At 45.9% G+C, this 19,945-nt stretch overlaps 1 protein-coding gene across 1 annotated transcript in view; it reads left to right on the plus strand.

Moving 5' to 3' along the window:
* Positions 1–19,945, plus strand: part of LOC113959007 (ubiquitin-associated protein 2-like) — a 125,096-nt gene that overhangs the window by 85,942 nt on the left and 19,209 nt on the right. Inside the window, exon 23 of the mRNA XM_027667692.1 lies at positions 1,225–1,272. Coding sequence (XP_027523493.1) covers positions 1,225–1,272 — 48 coding nt within the window. The remainder of the gene's footprint in view (positions 1–1,224; positions 1,273–19,945) is intronic.

The following is a 19,945-nucleotide window of genomic DNA, read 5'->3' on the forward strand; positions in this document are numbered from 1 at the left end:
GTCCTGATGGGAAATACGGCAAGAACTTAATAGGATAAATTTGCTAGCAGGCCAGGAACACACTCTCTCTGGTTCCGGTGGGGGGTGCGAGGGCAGGAGTGAGCACAGTTGGGCTGCTCTCTCCCTCATCATGGTTCTGGTCTCTGGCTGTTTTTCCCACCTTGGTACTGCTGTTGCTGCTCAGCTGGGCTGCGCCTTTGAACCACGCTGCAACCATCCCTGCCACTGCTGCCACTGCTTCTGCCTTAGAGTAGGGTCGCTTGCAGCTGTCACCACTGCCCACTGCTGCTGCTCGCTCCGCACTGCCGGTGCCGCTCTGCACACCAGTACTTCCCCCCACACCAGTACACCAGTACTTCCTCCCCCTCACCTCCACACATGACCTCTGTTGGGACTGCGTTGCCGTCTTGGCAGCATACACTGAAAGAGTGGTTTTAGGTGACATTCTTTTCTGTTATTGTTTGTTTTTTTTGTTTTGTTCTTTCTTGTTCTCCTTTTTTAGTAAAACTGTTATTAATTTTCATACTTCACTTGAATGCCTCGTAATTTCAAAAAAATTTCATAATTCAAGGGAGAGGGTTTATTCCATCGGAGGTCCTGCCTCCTGGAACATATTGTTAGTAAACCAAGACATATAGTGATGTAATAGTAATAGATAGCACATAGTAATGGTTGAAATGTGCCATGTGTCCTGTCTGTCATACTTTGGAAGATTGCACATAGCTTTTTGGTGTCTGACCAGGATCAGCATATTTTTGGTTATCTGGTTTTTGAATCAGAAACTTTATTCTAATAATTTTTCTATATCACACCAAATGCAAGGGTTGCTTTGTGATCTAGTCATCAAATCTATGCTATTCTCAGAAGTAATGATTACAGCAAAGAAGGCCATTTCTCTTACTCCCAAATCTGAATGCCCTGTAGATTTTTCACAACTTGATGAATGATGCATCTGCAAAAACTGTATTGAACATGGAACAGTAATACACTCCTCAGAGGACTGCTGTCACGAGGAAACAACATCAGATTAAAAAACCATTTTAAACTTAGCTCTACTAGCCTTAAAATGCTACAGTAGACCATGATAGCACAATGCAACATATAGCTGTACACCTTTAAAATAGACTGGACCTAGGTCAAACTCTGTTTAAACAGAGCTCCAAATTGATCAGCATCAGAGACAAGTGTTATAATGATGTTTTATTTTTATCTGTCTTTAAGCAGATTTATGGTTATGATGATCTCCAGATGCTTCAGCCCAGGCTGCCAATGGTAAGTAAATGGCTTGGTTTATTTCATTTTAGAAAAGTTATTTTCAGTGTTGATCATTTGTGCAATGCAATTTAGTTCATTTAATGGTGATTAAGAGCTTATCTTTATATTCTATATTCTGTTTTTTTAATTATCCACAAACAGTTTTCTTGGTGGTGTAAATTGATACAGCAAAACTGTTGCATTATGCATTTGTGTATTTGCAAATAGAAGCAAATGTGCTCTGTACTTCTGAGTGGAGAAATTTTTAATTGTTGTTCTAGTTAGAGTATGACATCTTGTCAAATCTAGTCGAAGTCTGAGTGTCAATGTTTTTTTACCAAGAGGTAGGGTTGAACAACAAGTATACAAATTGGCAGCCAGTAGGTGCTTCTGACAGGTTTTGGAGGCACTCATAGGTGCAGGTCTCTGTGTGTGCATCACAGCAACAAATGCAGGTGAGCTGCAGGAGGGAGAGTATATGAAGTTTTCACAAAAAACCTCAACCTAGATTGTGGAAAAGGAAAATATTTATTTTTTTTTTTCAGAAAAGTAGAATAAGGGTCTTGAAGGGAACATTTGGTAGTATGTTACTGAGAAAAGTCACAGGATTAAGTGATGCAGTGTATTTATAGAGGCAGAAATGGAGCAATGAGCAGTGATCTGAAAAGAAATATCACTGAATGGATGCCATAGATAAAGGTCCAAGTCAGAACCAGGTCTTTAATGTGGAGTCTGGGGATAACCAGAGTCAGACAGTCAAAGATGAGTACAGGGATATCCCAGACAAAACCCTGTCTCAAACTCAGGCAACTTTATTTTATAATTCAACAAATAAAGCATGCTGAAAATGCTAGTCAGGAGTGTGGATTTCTTGGTACAGTTATGTCTGGTCTTAGGAGGCATGGCTGAGGGAACTGGTGTTTTTAAGCCTGGAGAAAATGAAGTTTAGGAGACTTGAAAGGAGGTTGTAGAGAGGTGGATGTTGGTCTCTTCTCCCATGTAACAAGTGATAGGACAAGAGGAAATGGCCTCAAGTTGCTCCAGAAGAGGTTTAGATTGGATATTAGGAAAAACTTCTTCACAGAAAGGATTGTCAAGCATTGGAGCAGGCTACCCAGGGAAGTGGTTGTCTTTTCTGCAGCTGAACTTTCCCTTCCTGCCCGAGTCTCTTTTCTGTCTGTAATGTCCTGGTGTTGGTTGTGGTCTGTTTTCCTTTCCCTTGTGTGCCTTTGTTTTCATATTAGCTGATCTTTTCACATTTGGAAGGATTCTGAAATTATGTTGTTTGGAAGAGTCTGGGGAACCCCCTCCTGGAGCAAGGGCCTGGGGGGGTGACGGCAGTGGCGGCTTCCAAGGAGGTGGCTCTGGGTGTAGGCACTTGATTGTTGGATGTGTTCCTGGATACAGCTGCCTGTGTTTGAAGCTCCTGAGAATGAATAAGAAAGGCTTTTCCTTCAGATATATATATATTGCTCCTCCTCTTACTGGGTTGGGTCCCCGACTGTGGTCCCATGTGTGTGTACCTATAGCAGGAGTCTTGTGCTTTCTCTACCTCCTTGCCTGAGGTGGCTGGAGAGCAAAGAAGAAAATGCCCCCTGTGAGGCTGTTTGTAAACAAAGGGTCTTGCGTTTGGGATGGCCTTGAGCCCCTGTACCCCTAGAGGAGGGGTGTCCAAGAGTCTTTTGGAGGTGGAGCTGAACCAACTAATCTAGTTATAAAGCTCTAGTAGGAGGAGAAGGAGGTGGCAGTTTCACTTGCTGAAGTTTTAAGGTCCCCTACAACAGTAGGGATCACGTTCTGCTTCTATGAGAGCCATTATCACATGTTTTATCAAAGCTTTTGGAGCAGGGGAGATGTGTGTGTGGTGGTGGTGATGGGCTGGGAGCCATGGTCTCGTCAGGCAATGTTGTGTTGGGGGGTGCTGCCTTGGGGTGCTGGCATACCTAGGTGCTATCCCTGCAGGAGGCCATGGCTGGACCTTGTCTGTGTTGCCCTAGAATAGCTCATGGCTGTAAGGTGTTTTCAAGCAACACAATGAGACATTTGTCATGAAAAGTGATCTCTGCTGTGGCTCTCCTTCATGTAATCATAGAATGGGTTGGGTTGAAAGGGACCTTTAAAGGTCATCTAGTCCAATCTCCCAACGATGAGCAGGGACATCTTCAACTAGATCAGGTTGCTCAGAGCCCCATCTAACTTGGCCTTGAATGTTTCCAGGGATGGGACATCCACCACCTCTCTGGGCAACCTGTACCAGTGTTTTACCATCCTCATAATAAAAAAAGTCTTCCTTATATCTAGTTTGAATCTACCCTCTTTTAGTTTAAAACCTTTACCCCTTGTCCTATTGCAACAGGATGTATTAAAAAGTCTGTCCCCATCTGTCTTATAAGTCCCCTTTAAGTGTTGAAAGGCCACAATAAAGTCTCCCCTGGAGCCTTCTCTTCTCCAGGTTGAACAACTCCAACTCTCTCCAACAGGTCCATGTCTTCCTTTTACTGAGGACTCCAGAGCTAATGATTAGTTGGTCTAAATCAAGACAGAAGGTGGAAAATGTTGAGGAGATACAGACTAAAGAGATGATTCTGATGATGATGGCTAAACCCTGGCAGAGGTTTTCCAAAGAGGTTCATTCTTGGGGACATGCCAAAACGAAGAGTGGACAGGGCTGTGGAGCATGGGGTCTGCAGAGTTCTGTTTGGAGCAGGTGTTGAGTAGAGGTCACTTTCTCCCACCCCAAAGGCTTGTTCCTGTGCTTCTGAGACAAGAGGCACTGACATGCTTTTTTGTAACAGGTCTTTATTTTCTGTTGAATAAATAGGTGAATAAATAGTTAAAAACTCTTGTCAAATTAAATAGAATAGATGAGTAGTCAGTGGAGGCTCAGGGTCCATAGATGTTCTTGTGGTGGCTGCTGCCACCAGTCATGGGAGGTAGGAGGACAGGGGTGGGGATGGGGCAGTGGTCCAGAAGTGGTGGTGGTGGCATGGATGGGGCTCTATGTGTTGGTTGGGGTAGTTGGGCTAATCACGCATGATGCAGGTGTTGTGAAGGTGTTGGAAGCAGGCATGAGCTTCTAGGCAGATGTGGTCCCAGGCACAGGGTTTGTGGTGGTGGGTGCAGAGGAAGTCCTGGATGCACCCAAAATATTTGTTGATGCTGAGCAGCAGGTTGCAGGGCCCTTGGCCTTTGAAGAGTATGCCATTGGCTGGCACATACTGCCCAAGCTGCTGGATGTGGTGCAGGAAACTGATGCTGTGTCTCAGCGTCCCAGTGGTGATGGGCAGGGGTGTTTGAGCTGCTGAGGGTGATGAAGAGTTGCTGGAGGATATAGTGTGGTGGCAGCAGCTGCTGCAGGTGTGGAGGAGGGTTTTGGGGAAGAGGAAGGGTGCCTGCTGGTGGTGGTAAGGCTGTGGCATGCTGGGAGCCATGACCTGGAAGAGCTGGAGGCTGTCCCAGGGGAAGGTGGTGTCACAGGGATGAATGAGAGTGGTGGTGAGACCCAGCAGGAGCACCAGGGTGCCATGCCACAGGCAGGGCTATGGGGTTGTGAGCATAGCCATGATGGGGCTGTGGGTGCTGGGTGGATGAGCCTGGTCAGGCTTGGCGGTAGTATGGGTGGGCACTGTGTTGGTGTGCTGCCAGGTGAGCAGCTTAATGTGTTGTCATAGCTTTCCTTTCCTCACTTTCTGATTGCAGCAAGTTTTCCACTGTGGTTTTCAACTTTGACTGGGGGCTGTGGTGGCCTTGAGGAAGTGCATTGGCAGGGTAGCTGTGCTTGGGGAGGGCAGTGGCATGTTGGGGGGAGGTTGGCTGTAGTTGGGATAGCAACATGGGGCAGTTTTGCTGTTGATGGTTTTTTTGTGGTTTCTCCTTTCCCTCCTGGGCGAACTCTGATGACTGTTGTGTTCCGCTGAATTTCCCTTCCTGACCAAGTCTCTTTTCCTTATGTAATATGCCAGTAATGGTTGTGAATTTTTTTAGTTTTGGTGTATTTGTCATCTTCACTTTTGTGTCAATACATAATTTCTTTTTACATTTTGGATGATTTGTAAAATGGTGTATTTCTTGGGAATCTCAGGAACTCTCCAAGTCGAGACGTCATTTGAGGAGGTAGCTCTGGGTCTAAGCACTTGAGCATTGAATGTTTATTGATGAAACTTCTAAAATCTCATTGCTTCCCTTTTCTCTGTTTGAACCTTCGCAATGGGAGATAAGAAGTCTTTTCTAAGCTTTTGTTTATTGAATGAAGGGGATGCAGCCAGAAATATTTTTGTATAGGGTGATTTTTACTCTTTTTGCCAGTTGAGGAATTTTTCATGACTGCTGTCTCGTGCTGCATGGAGGAAAAGGTCCTTAACAAACAATTCCATTTTTCCAATTTCCAGTGTTTGCATGGTGAAATGCTTCTGTCTTATGTTATGTCCTCATACTACTGGAACTTCTCAGTTTCTCTCTCTCTTTTTATCACTGTGAGTGCATAATTTCTTTCCATTTTTTAAAATTATTTCTCAATGGTCTATTTTGCTTTGGAAGTCCCAAGTGCAATCTGGTGCTGAGGGTAGGTGGTGAGGGTGGCCTTGTCTAGTGATGCTTTTGAATACATCTCCGGGAATGGACATTCTACAACCTCCCTGATCCCACTTCTAGTGTTGTATCACCTTAATGCTAAAGATAATAATGTGTTTATTCTTTCATGTTTGAATTCCCTGTATTCCAGCTTGTGTCGTTACCTCTCCTCCTCGATGTTTTTACGTCTGAGGAGGATTTACTTTCTTCAGCCGCCTCAAAGAAGACAGAGCCAATGAGGTTGCCCCTGACTGGCGTCACAGGGTAATTCTAGTTAGAAGAATATCAGGAGGACCGTAGTACAACCTGGGAGTTGCATCTTGAGGGGTCCTGCTGTGTACCTGGATATATTTGGTCCCACTTGTTTTCTTGCTCTCCAGCTGCATGGGAAGTGCCCATTTGTGTTTGCATGGAACAGTGTCCTTCCAGTGATGTGGTGATGGAGGTGATTTGAGCATGAAGAACAACCTCTTTGTCCTGTTTGGGAGGAGGTCAAAGCTGCTGAACTTTTCTGTTGCCTTGCTCAGGCTTACCTGTGTGTCATGGTTTAACCCCAAGTGGCAACTAAGTACCACACAGCCACTTGCTCACTTCCACCCCACCCTGGTAGGTTTGGGAGGAGAATCAGGGAAAAAAACCAAATCCAAAACTTGTAGATTGAGATAAGAACAGTTTAATAAATGAAACGAAATAAATATAATTATTATAATAATAATAAAACAGAGGGGGAGAGAGAGAGAGAAAACCCAAGAGAAACAAGCGATGCACAATACAATTGCTCACCATCCACTGACTGATATTTGGCCTGTCCCTGAACTGCAATCAGCCTCCCTTCTGGGTAACTCCCCCAGTTTATATACTGGGCATGATGTTCTATGGTATGGAATATCCCTTTGGCCAGTTCAGATCAGCTGTCCTGGCCATGCTCCCTTACAGCTTTTTGTGCACCTGCTCACTGACAGAGCATGAGACACTGAAAAAGTCTTTGACTTAGGGTAAGCACTACTGAGCAACAGCCAAACCATCAGTGTGTTATCAGCATTATTCTCATACTGAACCCAAAACACAGCACTGTAACAGCTACTGAGAAAAAATGAACTCTGTCCCAGCAGAAATCAGGACAGTATCCACCCATTATTCCATACCATGTACACCTGCCAGGTCCCACGCTTCCCAATACTCCATCACCTTTCCTGTCTTTTGATATATACATAGATATCATTCCTTTAGTCTATGGGCCATCCCTATAAAAGTCCACTGAGCTCATTTAGTCCATGACTTTAGGCTCCATCTGTCCTAACAGTCTTTCAGGCAGGAAAGGTGGTGTGTGGTGTTGGATTGTTGCATGTTGAAGCCAGTTCTGATTACATCACTGCAGCACTCGTTCAGTTTTATGAAAGTTCATTCTTCATTAATGCAGCGATTGAAGGGGAATCAGGTTCATATTTCCAGAATGGATGTTGCAACAATGGATGTCACAAAGTGCCCAGCGTGATGATGCATATAACTGCCACAGAAGTGATACTACACAGTGTTATATAGTTTTTAACACCATACAGTTAAATTCATTGGCTATTCTCACCTAAAATCCAATCCCTTTGAGGCACATACAGACTTCCCCATCCTCCCGCATCACCCACCAAGTGCACCCAGATCCCTGAGCAAAAGCAATCCCATAGATGGATTTGCATATGGCTGAGGTAGGAATAACCCAGACTGATTCCCCCAGCATATTTTTAATGTGCACTACAGGAACTTTATCCTCTTCAACAGTATGTAAAAGTTTTGATTGGGCAGGGCCAACCTGATTGGCAGATCCTCTAGTGATGACTAACCAGGTGGCCTTTGCTAAATGTGTATCCCAATGTTTGAAGGTCCCACCACCCATTGCTCTCAGTGTAGTCTTTAACAGTCCATTGTATCGTTCAAACTTTCCAGAGGCTGGTGCATGACAGGGAATGTGATATAACCACTCAATGGTTCTTTGGCCCAAGTGTCTATGAGATTGTTTTGGAAATGAGTCCCCTTGTCTGACAAATTCTTTCTGGAGTACCGTGTCACCATAAGATTTACTTTTCAAGGCCCAAGATGGTGTTCCAAGTGGTGGCATGGGGCATAGGGTATGTTTCCAGCCATATGGAGGTTGTTTCCACCATTGCAAGCACATGGCGTTTGCCTTGTTGGGTTTGTGGGCATGTGGTATAGTCAATCTGCCAGGCCTCCCCATATTTGTATTTCAGCCATTGTGCTCCATACCACAGGGGCTTTACCTGTTTGGCCTGCTTGATTGCAGCACATGTTTCACATTCCTGGATAACCTGGGAGATAGTGTCCACAGTCAAGCCCATCTATATGTTGCATCTCTTCCTTGATGGTCTGAGGTGTCGTGGGCCCATGGAGTCAGAAATAATTCACCCTTATGTTGCCAATCCACATCCACCTGAACCACTTCAGTCTTAGCAGCCTGATCCACCTGCTGGTTGTTCTGATGTTCTTCAGTGGCCTGACTCTTGTGTACATGAGCATCTACATGACATATCTTCACAACCAGGTTTTCCACCCAGGTAGCAATATCTTGCCACAATGCAGCAGCCCAGATGGGTTTACCCCTGTGCTGCCAGTTATTCTGCTTCCATTGCTGTAACCACAGGGCATTTGCCACCATCCATGAATCAGTATAAAGTACTGGCCATTTTTCTTGTGCAGCCATGTCCAAAGCCAGCTGGATGGCTTTCACCTCTGCAAACTGACTCCCCCTCCCCTTCAGCAGTTTTTGTGACTTGTTGTACAAAATTCCATACATCCTTCCATCTCCAATGCTTTCCTACAAGACGGCAGGACCCATCAGTAAACAAGACATATTGCTTCTCACTTTCTGGTAATTTATTATGTAGTGGGGCCTCTTCAGCACGTGTCACCTCCTCCTTTGGTGACATTCTGAAACCTTTGCCTTCTGGCCAGTCCATGATGACTTCCAAGATTCCTGGATGACTGGAGTTCCCTATTGGAGCTTGTTGTGTGATCATTGTGACTCACTCACTCCATGTAGCATCAGTTGCATGATGTGTAGGGGAGAACTCCCCCTCTGAACATCCAGCCCAGCAGGAGGAGCTGTGCTTCAGTACCAATCACTTCCAAAGTGGATTGAATCCCTTTGTAAGCTACCAATATCTCCTTTTCAGATCCTCTGTATCCCTGACTCCAAAACCCTGGGGGTCAATCTTGAGTCTCTTCTGGTGCTCTCTGCCAGAGACTCCAGGAAGGACTGTTCTCCCTGGCTGCAGTGTAGAGCACATTTTTTATATCTTGCCCTGTCCGGACTGGCCCGAGGGCTACTGCATGAATAGTCTCCTGTTTGATTTGTTCAAAGACTTGTCATTGCTTGGGGCAACTTCTGCCAGGTCACTTGATATAGAGGGCTGACAATCAGACTGTCATTTAGAATGTGCATTCTCCAAAATCCCACAACACCTAAGAAAGCTTGTGTGTGTTTCTTGTAAGTTGGTGGAGACATTGCTGTTATTTTGTTGGTATCTGATAATTCCTGTCTTGCCATTTTATTCCTAAAAACTGGATCTTCTGTGCAGGTCCCTTGACCTTACTTTGTTTTATGGCAAAACCATCCTTCAGAAGGATTTGGACTATTTTCTTCCCTTTCTCAAAAACTTATTCTGCTGTGTTGCCCCTCACAATGTGTGGTGGTTTGACAGCCCCCAAAAATCCAATTTCCAATTTCCAAGCCTTCCCCCAATTTACCTCAACACTGAAGAGAAGTTTTCAGGCAGGCACAACTCAGTATAGGGGAAGGGAATATATACAATTTATTACTATACAAAATAAATACTGTACAAACTAAAAAGCAATTGTATACACAATATTAACACAATCCTACCACCCCTCGGACCCCTCCTACAATCAGTTCAGGAGAAGCCCTCAGGCTGATAGTTAAGCAGTCTCTCTCTCATTGTGGTATCAGGGAAAAGGGTTCCTCTGACCACCCCCCACCAGTCTCAGCTTCTTGCTGAGGTCTCATCTTCATCACGAGGTCCAAGGAGATATCTCTGAGTCCTTCCTCCCTGGTTTCATGAAGGTTTCCTCCCAGTGGTAAGATGCTGTTTTAAGTCCTTACCCAGAACACGCCTGCTGCTAATTGGCTCTCTCACTCTTCTCCAGCTGCTGCAGCTCCCAGTTTCGGTAGCCCACGTCCAAAACTGATGTAGGCACCTCCGGGCCTCTCTCTGGTCCACCTCCAATTTCTGCCTGGAGTTCTTCCAACTTTTGCAACGAGTCACAACTGTTTCTCCTGGCAACCGAGCTTTCAGCCCATCTCCTTGGCTCAGCTTCAATACTAAGCCTTAAAATTCACCCCCACCAGTCTCTATGCAGTGGGGGGAAGCCCCCTAGCTTAACTACAGGCAGCTAAAGGACAGCTCTAGGCCCAGGGCCCCCATGAACCTGGGAGGGGGGGCAGTTCAAACCAAGACACAATGATACCATCAATGTATTGCAGATGTTCCAGAGCTTCACCCTGTTCCAGTGCAGTCTGGATCAGTCCATGGCAGATAGTAGGGCTGTGTTTCTACCCCTGGGGCAGTCAATACCAGGTATACTGGACGTCCTTCCAAGTGAAAGCAAACTGTGGCCTGCACTCTTCTGCCAAAGGAATTGAGAAAAACACATTAGTGTTATCAGTTGTGGAACAACTTGGTTTCCTTTGACTCCAGTTCCTATTGAAGTTCTGTCATGTCCAGCACAGCAGCACTCAGAGGTGTTGTAACTTCATTCAGGCCATGATAGTCTACTGTTAGTCTCCATTCTGTTAGACTTTTGCACTGCCCATATGGGGCTGTTAAAGGGTGAGCAGGCCCTGCTGATCACTCCTTGGCTCTCCAGTTGATGAATCAGCTTATGGATGGAAATCATGGAGTCTCGATTGGTGTGATATTGTGGCTGGTGCACTCTTGTGGTAGTGATTGTCACTTGTTCTTCAACCTTCAGCAACCCCAAAACAGAAGGGTCCTCTGAGAGACCAGGCAAGGTAAACAGCTGCTAACTTTCCTCTGTCTCCAGGGCAGCTATACTGAAAGTCCACCAGTACCCTTTTGAGTCCTTGAAATGCCCTCTGCTGAGGTAGTTTATTCCAAGAACGCACAGAGCCTCTGGTCCAGTCACAGTGGGGTGCTTTTGCCACTCATTCCAAGTCAGGCTGATTTCAGCCTCCAATACATTCAGCTGTTGGGATCCCCCTGTCATTCCAGAAATAGAAATAGCTTCTGCACCTTTATAGAATCATAGAATATCCCAAGTTGGAAGAGACCCACAAGGATCATCAAAGTCCAGCTCCTGGCCCCTGCACAGGACAGCCCCAAGAATCCCACCATGTGCCTGAGAGTGTTGTCCAAATGTTTCTTGAACTCTGGCGGGCCTGGGGCTGTTCCAGTGCCCGACCACCCTCTGGAGGAAGAACCTTTTCCTAATATCCAACCTAAACCTTCCCTGACACAACTTCAGGCCATTGCCTCAGGTCCTGTCACTGGTCACCAGAGAGAAGGGATCAGTGTCTGCCCCTCCACTTCCCCTCATGAGGAAGTTGTAGTCAACTGTGAGGTCTCCCATCTCTTCTCCAGGCTGAACAAACCAAGTGACCTCAGCTGCTCATTGTGTAGCTTCCCCTCAAGGTTCTTCACCATCTTCGTTGCCCTCCTTTGGATACTCTCTAATAGCTTAATATCTTTCTTATATTGTGGCTCCCAAAACTGCACACAGGACTTGAGGTGAGGCCGCGCAAAGTAGAGCGGGACAATTCCCTCCTTTGACCAGCTGGCGATGCTGTGCCTGATGCTCCCTAGGACATGGTTGACCCTTTTGGCTGCCCAGGGCACACTGCTGACTCACATTTAACTTGCCATAGCTTGATGGCATTAGGGTACACTGTGCAATGGTATCTACCTAGAGCCTTATACTCCTGTCAGTCCGATGTTCCAGGCCATCAAACTGATGGCTATGGATTTTTGGATGTCCACGCAGTCTAGTAAACCCAGTTGTCCCTCTCTTTCACCTGGTTGGAGGCAGGGCCTCTCTAATACTGATCACAGGATTCTCCACTTAGTTCTTGTAGAAATGGATTAGAACTTCATTCCATAGAATTAGTTGTGAACTCAGCCCTTCCATTCTGCCTGGGAATCTGTCCCCTGGAGCAACAACTTTCCTGGATGAACCCCCATTTGTGCTGGTTTTCCCTGCAATTCCTGCACCCGTACCTCTAGGGTCGAGGTAGGTTTTCCATCCCACTTCCTCATACCCTCTCCATAGTCCCACAAGTAAAACCACAGGGTATCCCATGGTTTGTACCTTCTATATACTCTCTCAAGGATGAAAGGACATCTGCTGTCAGTTGCTGAAATACAGCCCCGTACAGGGCGAAGCAACACAGCAAAGCACAAGCAGTCCAGGAGGTTGCTGGAAAACATTGATGACTTCTTGACACAGATGGTGGAGGAACCAACAAGCTGCTTAACCTTATACAAGGAAGGCCTTGCTGGAGATGTGAAGGTTGGGAGCAACCTTGGCTGCAGTGACCATGAGACTGGGGAGTTCAGTATCATGTGAGGAAGAAGTAGGACAGCAAGTAAGATTGCAACCATGGACTTCAGGAGAGCTAAATTTAGCCTCTTCAGGGATCTTCTTGGAAGAATCCCATGGGAATAGGCCCTGCAGGGAAGAGAGGTCCAAGAGAGCTGGTCAGTATTCAAGCATCCCTTCCTCCAGGATCAAGAACGGTGCATCATGATCAGTAAGAAGTTGGGCAAAGGGGGCAAGAGACCTGCATGAATGAACAAGGAACTCCCACCATTACTCAAGCATAAGCAGGAAATACGCAGGAGATGGAAGCAGGGTCTGGCCACTTGGAATGAATATAGAGAGGTTGTCAGAGTAAGTAAAAATGAGACGAGGAAGGCCAAGGCCCATCTGGAATTAAATCTGGCCAAGGATGTCAAGGACAGCAAGAAGGGCTTCTTCAAAGACATCAATAACAAAAGGGAAACTAAGGATAATGTGCACCTGTTACTAAATCCAGGGGGGAATCTGATAACAGAGGATGCAGAGAAAGTTACTAAACGACGCCTTTGCATCAGTCTGCACCTACAAGACCAGACCTCAGGAATCTCTGACCCAGGAGACCAGGGTAAAGGAATGTTGGAAGGAAGACTTTCCCTTGGTCAAGGAGGATCGGGTTAGAGAATTCCTAGGAAAATTTGGCATCCACAAGTCCATGGGCCCTGACGGGATGCACCCATGAGTGCTGAGAGAGCTGGCGGACACCATAGTGAGGCCACTCACGATCATCTTTGAAGGGTGGTGATGATCAGGAGAGGTGCCTGGGGACTGGAAGAAAGCAAATGTCACCCTGGTCTTCAGAAAGGGCAAGAAGGAAGACCCAGGGAACTACCAGCCAGTCAGCCTCACCTCTATTCCTGGAAAGGTGATGGAGCGCCTCGTTCTGGAGGCAATCTCTATCCAATGGAAGACAAGAAGGTTATCAAGAGCAGTCAACATGAATTCACTAAAGGTAAATCATGCTTGACCAAGCTGATTGCCTTCTACAATGAAACAACTACCTGGGTGGCTGAGGGGAGATCAGTGGACAGTGTCTACCTGGACTTCATCAAGGCTTTCGACACTGTCTCTCAAAACATCCTCATAGGCAAACTCAGGAAGTGTGGACTGGATGAGTGGACAGTGAGGTGCATTGAGATCTGTCTGAACAGCAGATCCCAGAGGATCGTGATCAGCGGTACAGAGTCTAGTTGGAGGCCAGTCACTAGTGGTGTCCCCTAAGCTTTAATACTGGTCCCAGTATTGTTTAAATTATTCATCAATTACTTGACTGAAGGGGCAGATGCTTCCTCATCAAGTTCGCTGACGACACAGAGCTGGGAGGAGCGGCTGATACCCCAGAGGGCTGTGCAGCCCTTCAGAAGGACCTCGACAGGTTGGAGAGATGGGTAGAGAGGAACTGTCTAAAATTCAACAAAGGCAAAGTGCAGGGGCCCGCACCTGGGCAAGAATAGCCCCAGGCACCAGTACAGGCTGGGGGCCAACCTGCTGGAAAGCCACTCTGTGGAGAAGGTCCTGGTGGACAACAAGCTGTCCATGAGCCAGCAGTGTGCTGTGGTGGCCAAGAAGGCCAATGGGATCCTGGGGTGCATTAGGAAGAGCATTGCCAGCAGAGCGAGGGAGGTGATCCTGCCCCTCTATTCAGCCCTGGTGATGCTGCATCTGGAGTGCTGCGTCCAGTTCTGGGCTCCTCTGTACATGAGAGACATGGAGCTCCTGGAGTGAGTGCAGCAGAGGCTACGAAGATGATTAAGGGACTGGAGCACCTCTCTTATGAGGAAAGGCTGAGGTAGTTGGGCCTGTTCAGCCTCAAGTAGAGATTACTGAGAGGGGACCTCATCAGTGTCTATCAGTATCTGAAAGGAGGTGTCAAGAAGATGGAACCAGGCTCTTCTTGGTGGTGCCCAGCAATAGGACAAGAGGCAATGGGCAGAAACTGATGCACAGAAAGTTCCACCTGAATATGAGGAAGAACTTTACTGTGCGGGTCACTGCGCACTGGAGCAGGTTGCCCAGAGAGGGCATGGAGTCTTCCTCACTGGAAATATTCAAGAACCATCTGGATGCAATCTTATGCAATGTACTCTAGGAGAATCCTGCTTGAATGGGGAGGTTGAACCAGATGACCCCACCGGTGGTCACTTCCAACCTTACCAATTCTGCGATAACCCTCTGAATTGCTGGAACTCCCAGGTCAGTTTATCGATGTATTGGGTCTGGCTGAGATGGAGTTCATTTCCCCACAGCAGCCCTCACAGAGCTGTGCTTTGCATTGGCAGCTAGAAGGGTGTTGATAACACACCAGTGTTTTGGCTACTGCTGAGCACAGCATCAGCACTGTAACATTCCTTCCTTAGTTGAGGGCAAGATCCTGGGAAGGGACATAGCCAGGCCAGTTGACCCAAACTGATCAAAGGGACATTCTATACCATCGGACATCAGCTCAGATGTAAAAGTTGAGGTATGGAACAGGAGGGGGGCATTCATTGTCTAATGGCTGCCTGCTGAGGAACCGTCATGTGTACCCAAGCCCTGCTTCTCAGGAGTGGCTGACCATCGCTGCTCATGGGAAGTAGAGAATAAACGCTGCTATCTTTCACTTCTGCACACGCAAGCTTCGCTTTACTTTTTGCTTTAAATAAACTACCTTATCCCAACCCACGAGTTGTTTTTTCCACCTTACTCTCTCCTCTGTCCAGCTGGGAAGGGGAGTGATAGAGCGGTTGGGTGGGCACCTGGCATCCAGCCAAGGTCAACCCACCACAATTGGACAGTTTGTCTACAGGTGAGATGAGGGAGGAAGAAATACTGTCTTCATATTCCCAGAGATGGTGAACTGCTTCGTCCATTTTTAGTGGTGTATTGTCTTTCCAGATTAACGTTGCCAATGGGTTGGCATGCACAGTTGGTGCGCTCTGTACACATTTCTTCCACATGGGTTGTAGTCACAGGACTTTGGATCTATGGGGGATTATGCATTGTCCAGGTCATAGTAAATAATTTTTTGCTTGGCTAATTCCCTCAGGTATTGGATATCTTTCTCCATTGCAGTCTCACATTCACAAGCCCTGGTCCTCATGGAGGGAGGACGACTTCAACCACCCCAATATCTGCTGGAGGGGGGCACCACAGAAGGGCATAAGCAATCCAGGAATTTACTGGAATGCATTGATGACAACTTCCTTCTCCAAGTGATAGAGGAGCCAATGAGGAGAGGTGATATGCTGGACCTTGTTCTCACCAACAAGGAGGGACTGGTGGGGACTGTGAAGCTCAAGGGCAGCCCAGGCTGCAGTGACCATGAAATGGTGGAGTTCGAGATCCTTAGGGCAGTGAGGAGGACGCACAGCAAGCTCGCTATCCTGGACTTCAGGAGAGCAGACTTTGGCCTCTTCAGGGATCTTTTTGGTAGTGTCATAGGATAAAGCCCTGGAAGGAAGAGGGGCCTAAGAGAGCTGTTTGATGTTCAAGGATTGTCTCCTCCAAGCTCAGGAGCAATGCATCCCTACAGAGGGGAAGTCAGGCAAAAATGCCAGGAGACCTGTGTGGATGAACAAGGAGTTCCTGGACAAACTTAAACACAAAAGAGAAGGCTACAGAGGATGGAAGCAGAGACAGGTAGCCTGGGAGGAATACAGAGAGGTTGTCCAAGCAGCCAGGGATCAGGTTAGGAAAGCTAAAGCACTGGCAAAAGTAAATCTGGCCAAGGACATCAAGGGTAACAAAAAAAGGCTTCTATAGTTACATTGGTGATAAAAGAAAGACTTGGCTGGATGGTCACATTCAAAGAGTTGCTGTCAAGGGCTCAATGTCCAAGTAGAGACCAGCGATGGGTGGTGTTCCTTGGGAGTCAGTATTGAGACCAGTGCTGTTTAACATCTTTGTCAGCTTTAAGTTGAAAGAGGGTAGGTTTAGATTGGATTGTAGGAAGAAATTCTTCACTGTGAAGTTGGTGAGGTACTGGCACAGGTTGCCCAGAGAAGTTGTTGATGCCCCATCCCTGGAAGTGTTCAAGGACAGGTTGGATAGGGCTCTGAGCAACCTGGTCTAGTGAAAGGTGTCCCTGCCCATGGCAGAGGGGGTTGGAACTAGATGATCTTTAAGGTCCCTTCCAACTCAAACCATTGTATGATTCTATATACCAGGCATGACATTTTATGGTATGGAATATCCTTTTGGCCAGTTAAGATCAGCTGTCCTGGCCATGCTACCTGACAGATTTTTGTGCACCTGCTCACTGACAGAGCATGAAACAAGTCCTTGACTTGGGGTAAGCGCTACTTAGCAACAACCAAAACATCAGCGTGTTATCAACAGTTTCTCACACTGAATTAAAAGCAGCACTGTACCAGCTACTAAGAAAAAGTCCAGCATCAGCAGGAGATGCCTTTGGACTTGGAGGACTGTGGTGGGTCCCTGAGAGTGGCCTGCTGTCCGGAGCCTTCAACCAAGGCAGGAAGCATCAGTAGGATGGGCTGCAGGAGGGAGGCTCATCCCCGCCTGTCTGCGGAGACCCTGTCTTTGCCTGTCAGATACATGTATGATGACCTCCTTCTCCCTTTCTGCTCTGTACAGCACAGCAATTTTCTCTGGTGCATGGGTTATGTCACAGACTGGTCCCGGTTTCACCATGATCCTGCCTGTTTCCTTGTTGGCACAGGTTCCTGACTGGAAAAGGTGCGAGTGGTGCTGAACAATCCCAGCCCTGGCTGCTGTTGCCTCCACTAAATCTGTGGCTACTGATGTTGGCTGGAAATGGGCATTTGACACAGGTGTGTTTGGTGGGGGGCAGGAGCAGGTTGACTCTTCATCTGACATATGAATGTGTCCATGCTTTTGAAGCAGATGCAAGCTTTGAGGTGAACTTGGTCCCAGGGGCAGGCACTGTTGTTGTGGGTGCGGATGAAGTCCTGGATGAGCCGGAAGTATTGGTTGATGCTGAGAACAGCAGGTTGTGAGGTCTTCAAAGAGCATACCATTGGCTGGCACGCGTTGCTCCAGGTGGTGGATGCAATGGTGGAGGTTTTTGAGGAGGTCCTGCCATGCCTGGTGATGACGAAAAACCCGGTCCGAAAAACTGCTCAGAGACTTTTGTATCTTTAAGTAGCAAGGTATTTGTTTATTCAACATTGGGAACAAGCCAGCTCGTGCTGGACAAACTTGTTTGACTTGAAAGTGCAAAACTAAGCCATTTTATACACTTTAGATACATGGTTACATCATTTATTATACATATTAATAAGTAGGCTAGTCTCCGGATGGAGTCTTTCAAGGCATGCACAGTCTTCTACTCTGGGGGTCTTCTCCTCAAGCCTTCATCCCTCTGGTGGTTGCCACACACGTCTTCCTCAATTTGACCACTTCGATTAGATGACCTGAATTCTTCAAGTTTGCAGAATCCTGGCTCTGGGCCTTCTAGATCTTATTCAAACGTCTAGTTTACCTAATTTATTACTATGAGTGTACTACTCCTTTCTATAATAAGGCCTTTGGTGCAGTGAGCAGAACAGAACATGATATTAACCAGTGCTCCTAAAATGTTCTGGCAAAACAGGTATTGGGGTTTCTTAGCAGGCCAAGATATCTCAGTTAACTCTTTTAGGTCTGGCTCCTGTTTCATTTTCCCCCTTTTCTTATGACTTGCAAATTCTTTCGTCAAATTTCAAAGGCAAAGAGTTTTGGTAGATTTTCATAATTGCTCATATTATTTGCACTCTTTTGATTATGGTACTTAATTTATACTACAGCCATAAATTGAGTAATGATAACAATGCAACGGCACTCACCAATACTAAGACTGGATGCATTAGGAAATGGAATACTTGAGAGGCCATGGGGGAGTATCCCAGAAAAATATCCCAACAATGATGTTCTCCTGCTTTCTGTATCTTTTCTATATCTGGGTGTTCGAGCATCTTCTGGAAGAGACTGATATCCATCCCTATTTGTAATTTAGGTACATCATGATACAACAAATAATCATTTTCAATTAATTGCCCAGTAGTTATTGGAATTGTATAGTTAAAATAACAGCTTATTATTTTAGTAAAGTTATAGAGACAAAAATTATTCCATTTGTAATCTCTTGAAAGATCTTTTCCTATAGAATCGGCATGCCCAATATGGGGTTGAGACCATGGTCACTCTAATGATCCAGCCCAGGTTATAGTCACCATATTTAATAAGATCCCAGTAGTCAGAGTCGGGTGAACTTGAGAGTGATTGGTCCTATGGCTTCTGAGGTCCATGGTTTCTCAGGGGCTCTCTTGACTCGGTAATAGTGAATCCAAGTGGGTTGTTCTTTTATCAGGACTGCTGTGAATGTGGTCAGCAACACTTGGAAAGGTCCATCCCACTTTTCTTGCAGAGGGTCTCCTGAAAAATTCTTAACATATACCCAATCACCAGAAGTGAATGGATGTGCTTTACAATCAGGTTGTTTAATCTGATTTTTCAACACCACAGTAGAATTCTTATTTAGTTGTTTCCCCACAGTTATAACACAATCATAAATATATTGATTGCCTATCTGATCCAAAGCTTCACTGTTAATATTGTTCATTCCATAAGGTCTCCCATACAGAATTTCAAATGGACTTAGCTTTTCTTTAGACCATGGTTTGACCCTGATTCAAATTAAAGCAATAGGTAAAGCTTGGTACCAATACAAATTTGTTTCTTGACAGATTTTAGCTATTTGTTGTTTATTGAAATGGTTCATCTTTTCCACTTGCCCACTTGCTTGGGGTCTGTAGGGTGTATGCAGTTGCCAATTGATTTTTAGTGCTTTACTTATTGCTTGTACAGTTCGTGCACAAAAGTGTGAACCTCTATCTGAAGAGATGCTCTTAGGCACTCCAAACCGTGGTATAATCTCGTTCAACCACTTCTCTTGATTCATTTGTTCTACATGGGAAAGCTTCAGGCCATTCAGAAAATGTGTCAGTCAAAACTAAGAGATAACAGAACCTCCCCCTTTTCTTGGGAGCTCAGAGAAATCAATTTGCCAAATTTCACCTAGGAAACATCCTCTGTTTATTGCCCCTTGGTGTATTTTTGTTCCAGTATTTGGGTTATTTTTCAGACAAAGTTCGCATTGGGATGTGACTTGCTCTATTGTGGTAAATAAATTTGGTCCTGCCACTCTGGTCCTTAAATGCTGATAGAGTGAGCCCAAGCCCCAATGAGTCTTATCATGTTCTGCTTTTACAAATTGCTGCACTAATTTTTCTGGTAATATTAACTGACCTATTTTTTGTTGACCCCACCCATTTTCTAACAGTTTACCTCCATTTTCATGTATCCATTTATCTACTACTTGTACTTCTTTGCTCTTTTCAGCAGCTTGCCTGGCTTCACTGTCAGCTTTTCTGTTACCTACCTCTGGGACAGTGTTACCTTTCAGGTGTCCTCGGCAGTGTATAATTGCCACCTGAGAGGGGAGTTGTACAGCTTCTAGTAATTGTAGAGTTTCTGCAGTATATTTCACAACTTCTCCTTGAGC

This window comes from Corapipo altera, unplaced genomic scaffold (assembly GCF_003945725.1).
Source record: "Corapipo altera isolate COAL_440 unplaced genomic scaffold, ASM394572v1 61044, whole genome shotgun sequence".
Lineage (NCBI taxonomy): Eukaryota > Metazoa > Chordata > Aves > Passeriformes > Pipridae > Corapipo > Corapipo altera.